Genomic DNA, 19759 nt, shown 5'->3' on the forward strand with positions numbered 1-19759 from the left:
CTAGATGTTGTCATACCTTAGGGGCTCCTGTATGCTTGCTGGGAACCAGCTGTGCTTTTGTTCCTGCAGGGGATGGGGGGTGCCTAGAACACCATCCCCACCTGCCCAAGCTGTCTATGCCAGGCTTATTTTTATTCATCCTTTGTATTCAGCCTGGGGCCACCGAGAACATTCTCCCATGGGACTTAGGTGCCCCCTCTGGCTCCTGAAACCTGTTTTGTCTCTATCAGCACACTCGTTGCCCTGAATTGAGACCCGCTGCTTACTTGTCTGAGCCTCTTTCTAGACCCGGAGCTCCTCAAGCATTGGGACTATTTATCTTTGTATTTTCAGCACCGAGTAGAGGGCTCGGCCCAAAGTGGGGAATGAGCTGAACAGAAACATATATTGGTAATGAAAACATCTTCCAATGATTGTCCGTCAATTTCTAATTATGCAGGACATTGATTTCTCTTGCCTTATAGGAGCCTCACAGCAGGGCCAGGAGAGTGATGACTTGTCCGCATTTTCCAGGTGGAGCTAATGCCCCAATTGGTGGAGGGGTTTGGTGGGTCATTCAGTGGGAGAGCTGCTGAGTCAGAACTCAGACTCCTATCTGAATCTGAAAACCATATATCATCCTTAAGGCAGTGATACCCAAACCTGGCTGAGACTCATTAAGGGGGGATGTAAGAACATACACATTCCTGGAAGATGTGAAAAAAATACAGAGGAAAATGAGGAGGGAAGGAAGGAGGAAGGGAGGGAGGGAGGGAGGGAGGGAGGAAGGAAGGAAGGAAGGAAGGAAGGAAGGAAGGAAGGAAGGAAGGAAGGGAGGGAGGGAGGGAGGGAGGGAGGGAGGGAGGGAGGAAGGAAGGAAGGAAGGAAGGAAGGAAGGAAGGAAGGAAAGAAGGAAGGAAGGAAGGGAAGAGAGAAAGAAGAGGAAAGAAAGCAATTATAAATGTTAGATAAAACAAGAAGCTGTGCTATAATACTATGGTCTAAACAGAAATCGCCCTAAAACATAGCATGATTTTAAGGAACTGATGGTGTCTAGTAAAAGAGAAGCTATTTGATCTAGAGGCTAGGAATAGTCCTCTTGAAATGCCCAGGGGCTGCATCACAGACCAAGAGAACAGGATGTGTAATTCTAGCTCACAGCTTGGCCTGTGAACAATACATATAAAATCTTAACCTGGTAAATGAAGTTAACTGGTTTTTAACCGTAGAAATCACTGAGAGAACAAAGCATGGAAGGCTTAGGGGAGGCTGCAGGACAAAATGATTCTAAGAGCCTGGACAGCAAAAAAGAAGAAAAGAAGAAGAAGAGGTATCAGGATACAAGCACGCTCGTCACTTACCTAGCAAGACAGGGGTTGTTAGAAAATTGGTGGCATGAGAAAAAAATATCTTGTTCGGAATTACAGAAGTATCCAGAAGAAGAAATAAGAATTATACCGTTATTGAGCTTTTGGAGGTTTGTGAGGGGAGGCTGGGTGAGGTGAAGTGAGCTAAACCTTCAGCTTTCTCAGCAGGAAATCAATAGCCCTAGTATGAAGCTGATAAATCACAAATAGAAGCAAATTCACGGTCTAGACTCACAGCAGGGAGACTGAACTAAAATGAAAACTGTGAGAAGTTGGGAAAATGGATTTGGGCAGATGGGGGAACAAGGGAGGAATTCCTTAAGTAGGGGTATTGTTTATTTGAAGATGTAGATTTAGGAGCCCTACCTGAGACCTACGTGTCCTCAAAAGTTTGAGAACAGGAACCTCGGGTGATTTTCATGCGCTCAGACCTTTCTTGGGCCGATTGCCTGCCAGCCCTGGACGGTCCGGAAGGACCTGCCCTTGTCTTCCCAGCTCCACTGGGGACCTGGATTCCCCGAGTTCCCGACACCCTGGGGCCCCTGCGCCGAGGCCTGGAGCTGGGGGACTCGCAGCTGTGTCACAGCTTCCCTTTGAGAAAGTTCCTCACCTCATCCCCTTGTCTGTCTGGCTTCCGGCTCAGGAAGAAGCTGACTCAGACCGACGCTGGACTCACAGTGAATGTCGTCACTTCCTTTCCTGATTCCTGCCTTACTAATCCCCAAGGTCACCATGGGTCTCAGAGGGAGGTGCTGCCCCCTTCACCTCCTGACTCTCTGGTGACCCTCGCCTTGATGCCAGGTGTTCTGGGGTCTTCCTGCCCTTAGCAGAGGCGGGGAAAGTTTTTGACATCTTCATGGTTGCCCTGCCACACGTCAGGCTGGCCCAGACCATCTGGGAACAGACAGGGACTTGCAGAGGCATCTCTGCAGTGGAGAAAGTGCTAGAATGGGAGCTGGGCCCAAGTTCTGAGAGCAGCCCCGGCAGGGCTGGTGGTGGGACCTGGGCGAGCCCCGCTCAGCTCCTTCCTCGGGATGTGGGCTCAGGCCTCCTCCAGCTCAGACAGTCTAACTACTGTATGTGTTTCTTTGGCCAGGCTTTTCTGAGAGCTATTCCAGGGCAGAGCCAAGATGGCCTGGCCCTTGGACCCTCTGATTCCCCATCCCTGCCTTTCTCACGGACTGCCTCGTATGTAGTAGGTAGCCTGAATCGATGGTTAACTGGCCAGGCTTTGTGGACAGTACTTTCTTGTGTTCTGTTCGTGTACACAGCACATCAGCAGGGTGAATCTGCAAAGTAGGCGTGATGATGGTGACAGGATGTTCAAATGGGATGTTTTCTATCTCAGTTTTCAAAGGCTGCAAACGAGTAGCTTGTGGCATCCGGTGCTGGGCCCTACGTGCAGGGTTTACAAAGGGGGTGGCCCAGACGGGCTCTGTGAGCATCAGTCCATCACCCACCCCAACCAGGTTAAAGAATGTGAACGCCCCATTTTCCAGGCTATCGATGGTGAATTTGGGGTTTTGATATTGGACAGGAGTGAACTTTTTATTATCAGGAAAATAATGAGCTATGCCTGAACTTTGGTCCAAGCACAGGATAAAATATACCTCTGAACAAGTACAGCAATGTATTAGTTTTCTATGGCTGCTGTAACAAATTACCACACATTTATGGGCTGAAAATAACTCAAATTTATTATCTTGCAGCTCTGTAGATCAGAAACTGACATGACTCGCAGTGGATTAACATCAAGGTGTCCGCAGGCTGCATTTCTTTCTAGAGGTTCTAGGGAAGAATCCATTTCCTTGCCTTTTCCAGCTTCTTGAGGCCACTCACATTCCTGGACTCATAACCCCTTCCTCCATCTTCAAAATCAGCAATGTGAGGCCAGGTCCTTCTCACGCTGGCATCTCTCTGGTCCTCTCCCTTGCCTCCCTCCTGTTTTTCGGGACCCTTGTGATTACATTGGACCCACCCAGGTAATCCCAGCTATTTTCCCCCTATTTTAGGGTCAGGTGATTGGTAACCTTAACTCCATCTTCGACCTTAATGTCCCCTTGCCCTGTAACCCTACTTATTCACAGGTTATGGGAATTAGGCTGTGTTCATCTTTGGGGAGCCATTATTCTGCCGACCACTAATGGGAAATGGTAGGAGAAAATACAAATACTTCCAGCTTACACCTTGCTGAGTGTTGCTCATCCAGTAAACTCAGTTGAATTCATTCTACAGGTGATGAAACTAAAGATTAGAGAGCTTATGAGTGGGGCTCATTCTTGACTGTGCATTGGAATCCCCTGATGCCCCCCCCCAACCCCTCTGGGATTCTGATCTAATCCATCTGGGGTGTGGCCTGGGCGCTGGGATTTGCTACGAGCACTCAGATGATTCTACCCAACAGCCAAGGCCTGGAGCCACTGGGCTCCAGGAATTACTCCAAGTCACCGCCCTACTGTGAACACCTGAAGAAGCAGGCACTGCACTCAGGCCTATCTTATTTCAAAGTCCCCACTAGGTGCTGGTAGAGGAGAAGCCTTCATTTCTTCCAGAGGGAATTGGTACTTTAACTGGAGACAGACTGTAGTTGAAACCAAGGGAACAAAGTTTCAGGGGTAGAATTTCAAGCACCCATTTCCTGATGGCAACACAAGAACAGGATTTCATTTGGGGGAGGAACATGAGACAGTGCTTATAGGACAAAACTTGGCACAGGGTGTGAGACCTCAGAAAACGGTGATGCTGCTATTGGTTTTGTCAGGGCCGGGCTGTGGGGAGAGCAGTGCCAGCAGGGCCTTCTGGACGCGTGAAGCCTCACCCCAAAGTCCACACTGGCCACTTCCTCTCTCTCCCCCGGCGGGAATCTGAGCTCAAGGCTCTCCCAGAGCAGTCCTGGGTGGGCCACCCGGGCGTCAGCCTCCCTCCCATCCCTCCCTGACACAGTGTCAGGCCCCCCAGGTCTTGAATCCTGCAGTGAGTTGAATTGTGTCCCCCCAAAAGACAGGTCCAAGTCTTCATCCAAGTACCTGTGGATATAAATTTATTTGGAAATACGGTCTTTGCAGTTGTAATTACGGATTTCAAGATGAGATCATTTTGGATGTAGGGTGTCCTTGTAAGAGACAGGAGAGGCAGATTTGACACATACAGAGAAGTCCGTGAGAAGATGGAGGAGAGATTGGTGGGACCCCACGGGTCACCAGCAGCCACCAGAAGCTGAGGGAGGGGCGTGAAAAGGATTCTCCCTCAGAGCCTTAGAGACACGGGCTCTGCCAACATCTTCATGTTGGATTCTGGCTTCCAGAACTGAGACCATTCATTACTGTTGTCTTAAGACCACCCTCCTCACCCTTTAGGGTAACGTGTTATGGCAGCCACAGGAAACAAAGAGAGATCTCATCCACCCCGACCTCTGGATCCCCGAAAAGAGCCAAACAGGCCTGGGAAGGCAGAGCACTGCCTCTCGGCGCTGTGTCCCCTGCCGCCCGTCTGAGTCCCCAGGCCCCGGAGCCTGATCCTGTATGAAAAGTACCAGGAAGCACCAGGGCCATGGCCTCTGACACGGGGGCACTCATGCTCACCTGATTTTACAGCCCACTCTGGACTGAAGAGATAGAGGTGCTGCAGGCCAACTCCAGCTCCAGGCCAAACAAGAATGGCCCCAAGGATGGGTGGGAGGGACCAACTCTCCTGGTCTTGGGAGCAAAGATTGATTATGTGGCAGAATGACAGCTACCTACCCAACAACTGTCTCCATTCATCTCTGCTAACTTCACCCAGCTTTGTTGGGACAGCAATATCTCCTACTCTAGGGAATAAGTCATGCCTGGTCTCATCAGATCATGGTAAGCCCATTCCCCACTGTCAGTGATTGGTCTAAAAGTGGGGACACAATTCCACTCTGGCCAATGAGATGCAAAGGGAAATCGGCTAGAAATTACTGGGAAAGATTTTCCTCCAAGAAAAGAAAGAGGCACTTGAAGGCAAGGCCCTTGGTACCCTGCTCTGCTTGCTTCCAGCATGGGATGCTGTCAGGAGGGGATGTGATCTCTGGAGCTGTGGCAGCTATATTGTGTTAGTGAAGTGAGCCATCATCCATGTGCTGAAGATAGCAAAGAGGAAGGTTACAAAGTGTCTGTGTCCTTGATGGCATCACTGAGCCACTGATCAACCTTGGGACCATTTGCCTCTGGGAGTATTCTTTAGTTAGGGCATTGTAGTTGGGTTTTTGTTTACCTAAATGGAACAAAAAAAAGCCTATAATGTAGGTTAGAGGTTACCTGGGGTTTTCAGTGATATAAATAGGTTTTACAGGACACATCATGTGGCTATAGATTTATGTGAAGTCCAGGAAGAGTGAGGAAACAGAGAAGTCAGGAGACCTGAGTTGAACTCTGATCCTCCACTTCGCCCCTGTGTGAATTTAGGCATAACATAAGGCTTTCTGAGCTCCGCCTTCCATATCTGCAAAATGGGGGTGATAGTCCCAACATATGAATATTCACTGACTTTGGTCTGAGTTCAAATGCAATGACGTGTGAACACATTTTATGACATGCCATGTAAATGACAGACTGTTAAGTGGCTCCACCTGCTTTGACTTTGGGTTAATTGTGTGTATGTATAATGGGGGTAGGGGTGGGGAAGAAAGAAGTTTTAAACAGAAGATTTGCCTTTATAAATGTGTCCCTCAGGAGGTGAATGATAAAATCAGGTGCTTATCTGGGAATGCAAATCAACCAGTAGCTGGGGTGATAATTCTGCATCCTTGCACCTCCGCCCTCTCACACTCAACCAGGTCAATTCTACTTCCTGAAGAGTCCATGGATCTGGACCTCCCCTCCATCTCTGCCCTCACTGCCTCCTTCCAGACCACACGGTTTCTCACTCAGAAAATTTTCCCAGCCCGACTTGGTCTCCTACCTCCATTCTGGAACCTTCACAAGAGAACTCTTTCTAACACACAGGTGAGGCTGTGTCACTCCGGGGCCTGCCCTTGATGGATCCCCATTCCCTGGGTCACTGTTTACCTGCCTCTCTCTCCTTCTAGAGGGCAGGGTCCTTGCCTCCCCAGCACCCAGCAGGACCTGATGCACAGAGGATGCTCCATCAGCATTTATTGGAAGGAAACAGCAGCCTGGGATTCAAACCTCTGGAGGATTATTAAGACATAGTTTGGCGTCTCCCAGGGATTTTCTTGAATTAACAAATCTGAGTCACCGATGCTTCTCTGCATGTAGACACTTTATTGAAAGTTAGTGGCTAAGTTGGAGAATAAGGTGCCCCGGGTGGCAGCTGGGGTGAGGTTGGCAGGGTTGGGGGGTGGATCTCGGGGGCTGGTCACTTGCTGTAGGTCTTGGAGCCAAACTCTGGGAGACCCAGGAGGTCTTCTGTCAGCCCAGAGCCAAACGGCTGGTCCTCCTCTTCACTCCCTGCTGACGGCCCATCCTCAGCTTCATCTGAAACAGGAGAGGCAAGGCTGGTCTAACCTGGCTCAGGACTTATCCTCCCTCGTCTCTTTCCCTTTGGCCCAAAGAGACCCCAGCCTCTGATGGGAGTTCCCTACTAATGCCCTACAGAGGGACATTTCTGGGGTGGGGCACCAGACTTACCTCCTGGCTCTAGGGACATGCTAAGGGTACAATGGACTTGGGTTCATCCACTGAGAAGATAAAAGCAGAGTTGAGAGTCTAAAATGTATGCTGGGCAAGGTTGCTTTCCTGCTGAATGCTCCACTCTTCCCCTCCCCACGTGAAGAGCTCCTGTCACGCTGAAAACCTCAGCCCTGCACCACCTCCCCCAGGAAGCCTTCCGGGGAGATGTGAGTCCTCCCTCCTTTGGGGTCTCACTAGCTTGGGGGTAGACTGCCATCATGGCACCCAAAACGCTGAAGGACATTCGCTGGGTTCTGTCACTCACTCCCCCACTCTTCTGGAAGCTTCTTAGGGCACTGCATTGATCTCTATATTCCCAGTGCCCTCATTATGATTCACTTCCTCTCAGCACTTTTGCAACAGGAAGTTCTCTTCAACAGGAAGCAGTGAAATACCCATTTCTCCCCTGGCTAGGAATCCCTCTCCAAGATGTTTTGTCCAAGTTGCCAAGGGCAGCAGGCATGAGGTTCAAGACCCTGCCTTCTTTCCCCACACCAATGCTGCCATTGGTTCCCTACTGAACCCGCCCAGCCCTCCCCACCCCGGGCCCCCCAATGTCTTCTCCCTGTGCCCCTCCCATCTCCCATCAGAACAGGAGGCCCTTGACAAAGAGGAGCCCCCCCGACCCCCACAGACTGTGAGTTCCTCACAGGAAAGGGCAATGCCAATGGCATCCCAGTAACCCAGTGGCCCTGGATCCCTACCTGCTGAGGCCTTTAGAGACTGGATGTACTTGGACCAGAAGGAACAGTCGGCCTTTTTCAGGCCCTGTCGATTGGGGAGCAGGACACTGAACTCCTTGTAGCTCTCTGCACCATCACGGGGGACAAAGTCAGGCCAGGGGGATGCAAATCCAGGCGCTTTCCTGGAGAACTCATGCGGGTAGTTGGGATTTCTGGGGAAATGAGAAGAAAGAAAGAAAGTTTCCCATGAGGAAAGAAAGTTCCCCATGAGGGAAACTGCTCTCTCCTTTCATCACCTGGGACCACTTCCCACTTGCTCATGGTCTCTGAGGACCATGTCACACATCTTTAGGTGTCAGAGCAGGAGTTGAACCCGCCCTATCTGATTCCAGGGCTGTGCTCTTAACAGCTGCATTACACACAACAAAAGTTGCAGATGCCCTAACTCATCGCTCTTAGGCCATTTCTGGAAGAGGAAAGATGTGAGTTCGTGACCCAGCAGTGTTACTCAGGACCTAGTGCTGCCCTCCTGACTCTCTGAATGCTCAAGAGGTCACCGTGTCTCTCTCAGTCCTGGTGTCCTTTATCTGGACACCACAGCCAGTGTCTGGAATGCCTTTGTTTGCCCAAGGCCTGTGCAGGAAGGTGGGCCAGGAGCTGGGCAAACCTGTTGGCCACCTTCCTTCTGAAGGTCAACTTCCCTTTGAAGTTTCCAGGGGGCTGAACGCCGTGCTAGGTGAGCACTGCTCGTCTGGTGTAAAGGGAGACAGGTAAACCACAGGGTGGAAAGGAGAGCAGGAACCAGTTCTGGAAGTGGGAAGGGTGAGTATGCTAGCTGGGCTAGAATAGAGGTGTGTGGGGAGGCCAGAGGTAGACAAGGAAGGGTCTCGAGTGTCGTAACTTCATTTGATCATCTAAGACAGTGGTTCTCAACTTGGGGTGATTTTGCCTTCCAGGGGCCATTTGGCAATATCTGAAATATTTCTGTTCTCACAACTGGTACAGGGGTGAGGTGCTCCCAGCATCTCATGGGCAGAGGCCAGAGATACTGCTAAACAGCCTACAATGCACAGGACGGTCCCATGCAAAGACTTATCCAGCCCTGGGTCAACAGTGCCGAGGGTGAGAAGTCTGATCTAGGGCCATCAAATGTGGCTGAGCAAGGGAGTGTATGACTGGGATGTTTCTTTGCCGAGACTAATCTATGCAAAGGTCATTTTGGCTAGAAGGGGAGGCTGAGCCGGGGAGACCAGTGGTAGGGAGGAAAGGGTGAGTCCATCAACGCAAAGTGTGGCCTTTGAGTTCAGAATGAGGGGAGGGAATGCACAGGACAGCCTCCAGGCACACGTGGTCCACTCACCCAGATCGGATGAAGTTGGAAAAATACTGCATGATTTTCAGGGAAAGGCTTTTCTCCTCCAGAGTAAACTGCCCCTCGTAGGCAGGATAGAAGGGAAGCCCAAAGGCATATCGAACATCTGCCAGCAATTCCAAGCTGGGAAAACACATGGAAAGAAGAAGGAGCAAAAGTTAAAGGAATAATAAACTGCTGGAAGAACCAAATGAGCCAAAACCCAATATTTTTTGCCCAGTGAAGATTTTTCTCTCTTTATGTTTAGGATTACTGTTTGGTGCTTAGTTTAGTAGAGATTCTGCTTGGCCCTTAGTCCAATGGCCCCACTGGGGCAGATCCATGGCAAATCTATAGGTTAAAGTGTACCCAATGCTGAGCACTTAACTCCCTGGAAACATCTGTAAGTTTGTAAGCAATTTTCCAAGAGAATGTTCTCTTGAACACATTCCAACCATGATACTTAGAGTATCAATTGAACATTTGTTTGTTCAAAACAGGCTGCATTTTCAACCCCTTCTCTGTGCTAGTCCTTGTTCATAGATGGCTTATACTTTCCAGCTCTTCAAGGTTGCTATTCATCCATGGAACCAACTCTAACACAGTGCCTGGCACATAGCTGGTCAATAATATATATGCTGTGCTGAACTGGATATCTAATATGCAGCAGACAGGGGGGAATAAAGATTTGGAAGCCAGATGAGTGGTTTAAATGGACTGAGTTGGCACTGGGGTGACCAGTCCAGTGGTACAGGGGGCTATGGGAGTGAGCACCGGGAGAAAAGCTGGAGGGACTTTACAGCTGTGTAGTAGAGAATCTGGCTTTTCCCAAGGAGAAGTCTGGCCTTTGCCCTCTGGTGTCTGGGAGGTAATCCATGTCATACCTGATACGAGTGTCTTTGTTTAGGGCAGCGGCTGGCCACGCTGGACCTTCTGTATATGTGGCCTCACTCAGCAGTCTCAGCGCAGGGGCCGGCCATGCCAAAGATCAACCACGTGACTTAGGGTGGGGGGCTTTGGGTCACATGGTAACAGTCAACCTGGAGGCTGACACCAACCGCACAGGCAGTCAATCATGCCTATGTAACGGGGTCCCAGTCAAACCTCTGAACACCAAGTCTGGGGGAGCCTCCCTGGCCGGCACCACTGTGTGTGCATCGTCATACGTCAACGCCCAGAGGGTGACCCCTCCTGATTCCATGGGGAGAGGACAGCGGAGCTCGTGAGTGGAAACCCTCCAGGCCCGCCGCTATGTCGCTCTTCCTTTGTCTGATCTTAATCTGCATCCTTTCCCTGTGACGACCTCAACCACGAGTACAGCAGCTTTCCGTGAGGTCTGTGAGTCTTTCTAGTGAATTATCAGACCAGAGGGTGATTTGAGGAACCCCCCCGAATTGCACTTGGCATTAGAAATGAGCATGATCTTGTGTGGCGACTGTGTTCTCTGACCTTGTAATTGGCCTAATTTATCACAAGAGCCAATCTCTAATCTTACAGACGAGGAAGACAAAGTTCAGAGAGGTTTCCTGACTTACGCAGAGACACGCTGTAACTTGAGCAGCGGAGTCGGGTCAGGAACGTTGCTAGGGAGCGTGATGCTAAGCAAAGGCCTGGAGGGGCCCAGGGGCACCGTCCCCCAGTCGTGGCTCCTCCAATTTCAAGCTGTGTGACTTCTCGAAAATTACTTGACCTCCCTGATTCCCTGCTTCATCATCTACGGAATGGGTATAAAATACCTACTGCACGGGGTTGTTGTGAAGCTGGAAATAAGATGGTGTATGCAGTAGGTACTTAAAAGCCTGGCCCACTTCTTTCTCATCCATCATTCTAAATACTTCCAGATGTAATCAACCACCTGTAAGGTATCAGCAGTGTCTCTGGCCAGGCGATCAGTGATTCTCATCCACGCTGGTGTAATGGGCAGATATACCCATTGGACAGATGTCCTGGGAAAGGGCTCAGACCAGGTGGCTCCTAGGTAAAGGCAATCTGTACAGAGGCTAAACGACTCTAAATCAAGATGCAAAGTTGTGTGAATAGACAGTGTGACGCTGGCTCAGGGTGACTCACTGTGATGACCCCAGAGACGGGAAAGGGGGCCCTCAAGATTAGGGATGTGAAGGGGAACATTTCAAGCCAAGAGGGGGCCTTCTCTGCTATCCCTTGCCTGCTCATGTTGGGAACTGAGGTGACCCATCGGCGCGGGGCTGAAGCTGGAAGCCAGGCACCTGGCCCAGCCTGGGGACTTCTGAGGGGCTCAAGAGCTGGAACTCCTCCTTTCATCATAAGAATTATCAGCAGGTGTACATGTGACTAGTATCAGGGCACAGAAGAAACAACACACCACTGAGTCACTCAGCTGAGACCCCGCTCTGTCACTTGTCACCCGTGTAACTTTGGATGAGTCATTGGATGACTTTGGATGACTTCTCTGAGGCTTAGTTTCTACATTGTGAGATACAGACCAGAGCAACCATTGCACGTGGAAGCTATTAAAACAAGTGTTTCACAAATGCCAGGAACTACTGTGATTATGGTTATTATGTGTGAATATCGGGCACCTCCACTGGAAGGCATCATAGAAGGAACACGAGACAGTGTGAGCCGCACAGGACGAACAGCACTCGGTCAGGATGGAGAGAATAACAGCCCCAAAGGGTGATGTCTCTTTGCAACTGTTGTCAGGTACCCCGACCCTCTTAGAGCAGCTGTAAGCTTTATTTCATTCCTGAGCAGGAAGCAGGAAGAGGCAGTGGCATCAGAACTTATAGGTCCTGGGACCCGAAGAGCCAAGTCCTTTGTCCAGCTGTGGTCAAGCTCAGACAAGAGCCCAGAGTCTGCGGCCGCCAAGCTGGCCTGCTCAGCGGCCAGCCCTCCTGAGCGCCTGTTCAGAGCTGCTGTTTCCTGAGCGCCCGAGATGTGCCAGGGACTGTGGCTGGTGTTTTATCAGCAACTTTCAGGACCAGCCAGGAAGTAAAGTGTATCATCTACATCGTTTCCAGGCAATGACCCAAGGCTCAGAAAGGTGAAGTGACACGGGAGAGCCAGGATCGGAAGCTGTTTCCCAGCCCCTAAACCCTGTCTCTGTCTACTCTACCTCTGCGGGTGCAGCGCTGAGGACCAAATACCCATTAATTTGGGTATTAATGCCCCAAATTCTCAGTGGTGTTTTAAGATCCATAAAAGGAAAAGGAACACAGGACAAAAACATGCCAGGAAGATAGACATTGTAAGAAGGGTGATAAAAAATCTCTCACTAATACCCACGCTTGGTAGTTCAAATCACTGTTGCCTTGATTGTCTCAAGGTCCCCGTGAGTAGGTGGTATTGGAATGATTCATGGAGTTTTACACTGGAGGAAACTGAGGCTCCCAGAGGCCATTTTCCTCCCAAGGCCCTGAAACTCAGCGGTGATGCCAGGACCAGGTCTGGATTCCAAGGCCCGCTGTCCTCTTGGCCTTGTTGCATGGGGTCGTCCAGCGGCACCACTACCACCACTGGACTGGCTGAGGTCTGTGCGTCTCAGTGGCTGCGTAGGAACCAGGGGAGCCCGGAGTCGCAGGGGTCAGCCCCTCTCCCCGCTGCCCCGACCCCCGGAACCGCTCCTCCCCTACAGTGTGTGGAAGGGAAACGTCTCGGAAGGCCCTGTAGAGAATGTGACTCTATTCCTTTCCTACTGCTGCCCCCTAAGAAATGCCACAAACTGAGGGGCTTAAAACAACACAGATGTACTATCTCACAGGCTCTGGAGTTCAAAGGTCCAGCATGGGTCTCACTGGGCCAAAATCAAGCGGTCAGCGGGCTTCATTCCTTTGGGAGTGGCTACGGGAGAATCTGTTTCCTGCTCATTGGGGGTGTGACAGAATTCAGATCCCCGAGGGGAGGGACCCAGGTTCCCGTTCTGTCGCGGGCTGTAAACTGAAGGCCATTCCCAGAGGCCACAGTTCATGGTCCTCTTTCTCTATCCTCAAAGCCATCAACAGTCAGTGGAGACCTTCTCTCTTCCCATCTCTCTGACCCACTCCTCTGGCCCCTCTCCTGCTTTGGGGAACTCGTGTCGTTAGATCAGGCCCACCTGGGTAATCCTGAATCATCTCCCACGTCAAGGTCCTTAATCTTAATCCCATCTGCCAAGACCCTTTGCTACGTAAGGGGACATATTCACATGTTGGGTGGGATTCGGATGTGGACATTTGGAGGGGCCATATCCTGCCTTCCACAGTGGCCTTTTCCACTGTTTCTTCCAAAGAAAGCTGCATTCCAAATGGTGCAGTGAACAGAGTTCAAATCCTGACTAGATCACGTAAAGCTGTGAAATCCTGGAGAAGGTGTACAACCTCTCTGAGCCTCACTCTCCTCATCTGTAAAATGGTGACACAATCATGCTTCCAAACATTGAATGAGGTTTAGCAACAAAATTTTTCAAATCTCTTGCTCAGTATCTGGCTCCAATGTTCATTCCTGTTTTCTTTTCCCCATAAGAACCATCAGAAAGCTTAGGAATAAGGGTCTTTAACTTGAGGGTCCATTATAGGGTTTCAGAGGACCACAAGTTCCCTGAAATTAGGTGTAACATGCTGTGACACTGTGTATATGCATCTTTCTTGGGAGAAACTTCATAGTTTTCATCACGTTCTCAAGAAGATCTGTGCCGATGGTGTGATGGTAAACGCTTAATGATTGGCTTTTGCCAGTTTCCACAGTCTCCCACCATAGACAATGCCAAACTACCAAAGTGACGTCATAGAACATGAAGTTGGGGAAAGATGTGCACACCGGCTCCTGTGAGCACACACAAGCTGGCTCCAGCCCACCACCCAAAGTTTACAGAGCACTGCTTTGGGGAAAGGCCTGGCCTTGCAGCCCATCTGATCTGTTTAATTTGAGAGCTTGTTGTGCATGAGGACTGCTGCTTTGTTTTTTCCTTAGCAGGGTTGATCTTTATCAGGATGCTAGAGTTATTTCAAGCTGCTGAAGGCAGACATCTGGAGGAGGGGCAGGCAGTGGGAGCCTTGGAAGAGGGCATATGGGATCGGAGCACCAAGGCCTCAGTGAGTCTGGGCTGAGAGTCCCTGACCCTCTGGAGGAAGAAGAGGGATTTGGATTCAGTGTCAGCAGAGGGAGACACGGAAGGACACTCCAGGGACTGACGAGGTAAAAGGAGAAACTCGCTAGCTGAATGGCTGCAGTGCTGCAGGTTGAGGCAGACAGTTCATGCCTATTGATTTGGCTTCTTGGCTCTGTGCTGGATTTGATCACTGATACGTCATATGCCCAGACTTGTGGCACTCATGTGGGTATATGGTCACACTGCTTTTATTTAGCTTTTCGGTGTCATTTGCTGTCTTTGATAATAATCTTCCCATCATCCTTCCCTAACCTGATAGTCACTCATCCTATCTCAGACCAGCTCTGGATCTTCCCATCGTCCCATGTGGACGTGGGGTCTAGGAAAGCTCCCTGCCCAGGCTGGGTGAGCTTGGCTCAAACCCCACTTCCACCACTGACTCTCGGCTGCTCTACCTGTGAAATGGGTCTGATCATCCCTGTTCAGCCTCCCCCGTGGTATCACCAGATCCTCACAGACTGATGGTGGATGGAAATCTCTCTAAAAACTACAAATTGCCATCCAAACAAGAGCTACTGTTGCTGGTGCTGGTGACGGTACATTTAGCCAGAGTGCGGGAAGAACTGAACAGCCACAGAGCCCGAGGGATAACTGAGCGTGTGCTTCGGTTTCAGGATGTGAATACCGTTCAGTGAGGACAGTGGCAAAACACTGCCTGTCGGGGCAGGACTGTACCTGAGTCATATTTGCCAAATGCCTACTGTGCACTGTGCTCTGAATAGGTGCTGGGGGAAAAGAGGAATAAGTCTGCCCTGCATCAGGGAGCTCACAGTCTAACAGGAAATGCAAAGAAGCCAACATTAAAAAAATAAAATTCTGTGGGTTGCATGATAGATAAGTAGATATCAAATGATAGAATTGCTTACAAACTTCATAAAAAGAGAGAGAAAAGCTATACTACTTGTTTCAAGCAAGGGAATGGAGAGGAGTTTGTAGAAAGTCAGAAAGGAGAAATTATGGTTGATGTGTGCCTTGAAAGGTGAGTGGAGGTCTCTAGGAGTGGGTGAAGTGTGGACGGGTGTCCGGGCAGAGACTCGGGGTGTGTGAATCACAGACGGGGTTCTGCGCTTCGTACGGAGGATGGGGTGGGAGGTGTGGCCTGGCACAGAGGGGCGGAGGCAGAACGGGGAGCTATGGCGGTAGGTGACGGAGTCTCCAGTACTCTGGGCCTCGTGTATTGTGAGAAGTGCATCACGCTGAAAAATGAAATTGGAGTTTTTCCTGATCCAGGAAAATCAAAAGTTTGGGAACCACTCAAGTGCATGCTCGCTAAGGTCTTTAGGCTCCGGTCCTGTGAAAGGCATGAGGACTGAGGCCAGAGGAACTGAGGGCCACATCTTAAGGGATAGAGGACACTGGCGGTTTCTACACAAGCCAGTCACAAGCTGCATCTCTTTTGGAACGATTGCTGGAGTGGGCTGGGAAGGAAGCTTAGAACTGAGAAATCACAGGGTGGCTGCAATTATCCAGGAGAGATGGAAGTTTGGTTCTTTTTACAGATTGTCCCCCGACCTTACCTGTCAGGCATCCCGCTCACCTTAAGTCTGCTGGTGTGAATGCGCAGGGCAGCTCAGTCTGCATTCCAGCAAGTCAAAAGCCAAAGCCACCTTTCAGAGACTATTCACGTACAAGCTCCTGACCTGAGCTCTGCTTCCAGTATAAGAGGCATCACGCATGGACACTGGGGCTCGTTAGGGAGCACGACTGAGATGGTGTCCCCAGAGGAACGCACTTGACCCTGGGCCCTGCTGACACAGTGACCTGAGCTGGGGAGCAGGGTGAGGAGAGGGACTGGGTAGGATCTTTCTTGACAGAAACCGGCCCCATGTTCACCTTCCAGGGGTTGAAGAGGCTGTTGGCTGGGGCCCATTGCTCCACCCCACCTCACTGGATTGATTTGAGAGTCTGCTGTCCCAGAGATTTCCATCCTTGTTGTTCTGTCTGAAAGAGGAAGTTTGTTGACCTCATCCCCATAAAATATACTCCTTTTTTTTAATCTTTAGCCAGCATCTCTAGATAACTTCCTCCAAAAGAAATTAGGGAACACGGAGGAATAAAAGCCCTTCTGCTTCCCAGGATTTTTTCTTTTTTTTTTTTTTTTTTTTGAGGGATTGTTAAATAACTTACAAACAGGAGTTTACCAGCGTACTTCTCTTTGGGCAAATCTAATATTCAAAAGTTCAGATGCTGCCTAGGGATTAATCAAGAAGTAATTATATGCTTTGGCTTGCGTTTTACAAAGAGATTCGCTACGCAATACTTTAAATAATACAATCCCATCCCCGGCCCCAGATGAAATACTTGCAATATTTCCATAACTCCCTAAAGCCCAGCACAGCTGGATGATATATGGTTTGGCAAATCAGGCGAAGCTTTCAGCGGACCTGCTGGATTAACCTGGACATTTTATTCTCTATATGAGACGTAACAACTGTTGCTCAGAAAAGGCTGAACTTTCCTGGTCCAACACATCTACTCTCACCAGGAAGTTAGATGTTTACCAAGAGCCAACTGTGTTCATCACTGAGCTGTCTGTGCCAGTTAGTTCTCCTTGTAAGCACAGAGCTTAACTAAACGCATTACATATCACGTGGATGCCCCACTTTCAAGAAACCAAAAGTGGACATCATAGAGCTTGCATTATGGTTATGGGTTTGCACAAATTTCAAAGGGAGAACTCCAAACCACATTTTCCTACTCAAACTTTTGACCCTGCAAAAGAAGAATGGCAAGTAAATGCACGTTTGTACGCTTAGAGTGAAAATTAAATGTTTAAGGCATATTCATTAGTCATAAGTTCCCACTTTAATTGATTTTTTTGATTAACTAGATGACCATCATATTGGAAAACAGGGTTTCTATTCTACATTCAATTAAAAATCTGGTTTTTAGTGAGTTGTGTTATGAGTGTGAGAGAAAAGACCAAGGTGCATCCTATATAACCTGTCTTAAAAATCTCCAATGACTTTCCATCATACTCAGATAAAATACTATCTCTTTGCTTGCCACAGCTTACAAACTCTTATGTGAACTGCAAGACCCTGTCTTTTTTCCCCATATCTCCAACTACTCTCCTCCTCTTCAATAAACTCCAGCTCTCTGTCCTTCTCTATCCTCAAACATGTCAATCCCTTTCCCTTTCTCCTTCCTAGGGCAGTTATCTGAATTTACTCTACATATTTATTCGCATATTGTCTGTTCTTTGCACCCTAGCCCTAGACCCTCATCAGCCCACCCCCTGACTACAGTGTTAGTCTCAAGATGGTAGCCCTTCTCTGTCTTACCAGCTGCTCCATCTCTAGGATCTCCATCTCAGAGAATCTGGGGCATAGAAGACAGTAATTATTTGTCGAATCAGTGTTGAAGAGGATATATAGCACAAGCCCTTATACATCATGAATTTGGCTTCAGCCTCAGAAAATGATTTACTTCCATCTTTACTGGGAAATAATCTTGTTAATTACACAGGATGTAGCCAGGCCAATGGACCCAGTTCAAGAATTCAACCACTTAATAGTTGCTTTGGTTTGCAAATTCCAACTAATTCACCAAGACAGTCAACTAAAAACACAATATTTTGAATCTGGAATGTTAAAGGCCCCTGGAATGCACAGAAACATCTAGAATGCCAATGCAGTGGTGTGCAAAATATCTTGAGTCTGGAATTGATGCCTTTGTTTTTCCAGGGTTGGGACAACTTGTGAAGGAGGAACATTACTGCCTCTTTAGTCATTCTGATAATTTTTCTTCTCAGAACCTTAGTTGTCCTAAAAGGAAAATAACCCAAATATTGGCCATCTACAACATGCCAAGTATTTAATGTACATTGACTTGAATCTTCACACTGTGAAGTAGATGTAACTACACCTATTTTTCTAGGTGAGGAAACTAAGGTGAAGGAACTTGCTCAAACGCAGATAGCTAACAAATGGAAGAAATGGGATTAACACCCTAGTTGGCTTAACCTCCAAGGATGTGTTCTTTCACTACACTGAACTGCTTTTCCCAAAATTAAAGAATCGTCCAACATCCTACATGGAGCCTGGGTAGGTGTTTAATCCCAAGAGCCCTACCCCACTGCCCATTCAAAGTCAAGTCTCATCTCTCTAAAATGCCTCTGCACCGCTGAGGCATGGGAATGACATCTCAGGACTCTGGGGACGAAGGACTTTGGAATAAGGACCTGAACACAGCACATAATTCAAGCATGATGGCTCACACACAGCCCCGAGGTGAATTTCCATGGGACACGATGAACTGGTGCCACCCCCAGGAATCTTAAGATGATGGGCCCCCATCTCCCCTCTGAAGTGGCCACAGCAACTCTTTCAGGAGCTAGTACACAAAAACCACTTATTCCGTGGTTGCTTTCTTCCTGGATCTTGTTCATTCCAACGTGGGTTCTCCCAGCATAATACATTAAGCAGTATTAGTAGCACCTACTGAGTGCCAACTTTATGCCAGCCAGCTAGCTAGGCCGTTTGCATGTTTTGTCTTATTTGATCCCGACACACTCCTATAAGTGTACTATTATTAGCTCCATCTATGGATGAGGAAACCAAAGCTCAGAGACGTCGTCACTTGCCAGAGGCTCAAAGTGAGAGACAGAGCCAGGATAAGCCCCCGAAGGACCGGCAACATCAGAGAATACATCAGTGCTCGCTTCTACATTTGCGGGGGCCTGGCTCCCGGAGGTGTGCTGGAGGGGGATCCCCCAAACCTGGGCTGGCCACAGGGTCTTGGAGTCCGTGGCTCGTGAGTGGCAGAGTACACAATGGGGGTCCCTCCTAGGAAGACATTTGGGCGAGAGTGTCCTTTGGGAGGAGCTGGTTAGAGAGAAAGACATCAACTGTAATCGACAAGATGGCAATGCCGGGAGGGAGGACAGAGTCCCAGCAGAGCGTGGGAGGTGGCGCCTAGACACAGCTGGGCAGGAGAGAGGACGCCCACGGCCTCAGACCTAGGAGCGGACAGCAGGCCAGGGTCCTGCTTGGTGTGACCACGGGAGACAACCTGCCAGCCTTCCAGGTGAGCTCTGTAACAGAAGAGCCAGATGCCCCGGTTCATGGTGCGCTGTGGTCTGCCCGGGGGTCCGTGGGACCAGGGATGGTATCTGGTGGCGGGGGGATCTCGTGTTGATTCAGGGATAAGATCTGGGAAAGGGGTCACACCTTCTCTCCAGGTGGTGTTAGTGATAACTCCCGTTTTAAGGGATGCCAGCAGTGCTTACCAACAGAGGACCATTTTGGGCCCCAAGGGACAGTGGCCTTGCCTGGAGACATTTTCAGTTGTCACAACTGGGAAGGTGCTTCTGGTATTGAGTGGGTGGAGGCCAGAGATGCCGCTAAACAGCACAGAACGCACAGGACAGCCCTCCACGGCAAAGAGTTATCCAGCCTGAAAGGTCAGCAGTGTCCAAATTGAGAAACCCTGGATTACAGTCATCACTGAAAATCCCTCTTCATGAAACAGCGGGCTATAGATGGGAGCCATGGAGGAAACTGGCTCAAAATCTCCCCAGTGAGCAGAATGGAGCAAAAGAAAGCTGCTAAGCTTTGTCCTCGTGTCAATAGTCTTGGTGAGCAAAGCTGCCAGGC

At 49.4% G+C, this 19759-nt stretch overlaps 2 protein-coding genes across 2 annotated transcripts in view; one reads left to right on the forward strand and one right to left on the reverse strand.

Annotated features, from left to right (window-relative positions):
* Positions 1-6634: 6634 nt before the first annotated feature.
* Positions 6635-19759, reverse strand: part of TG (thyroglobulin) — a 247796-nt gene continuing 234671 nt past the window's right edge. Inside the window, exons 46-48 of the mRNA XM_036831001.1 lie at positions 9044-9178; positions 7705-7895; positions 6635-6805 (exon numbers count right to left, since the gene is read on the reverse strand). Of these exons, the coding sequence (XP_036686896.1) occupies positions 6687-6805; positions 7705-7895; positions 9044-9178 (445 nt within the window). The 3' untranslated portion in view covers positions 6635-6686. The remainder of the gene's footprint in view (positions 6806-7704; positions 7896-9043; positions 9179-19759) is intronic.
* Positions 14045-19759, forward strand: part of SLA (Src like adaptor) — an 84791-nt gene continuing 79076 nt past the window's right edge. The window contains exon 1 of the mRNA XM_036831004.1: positions 14045-14188. The gene's annotated coding sequence lies outside the window, so the exon portion shown is untranslated. The remainder of the gene's footprint in view (positions 14189-19759) is intronic.

Source organism: Balaenoptera musculus, chromosome 17 (assembly GCF_009873245.2).
Source record: "Balaenoptera musculus isolate JJ_BM4_2016_0621 chromosome 17, mBalMus1.pri.v3, whole genome shotgun sequence".
NCBI classification, from domain to species: Eukaryota; Metazoa; Chordata; class Mammalia; order Artiodactyla; family Balaenopteridae; genus Balaenoptera; species Balaenoptera musculus.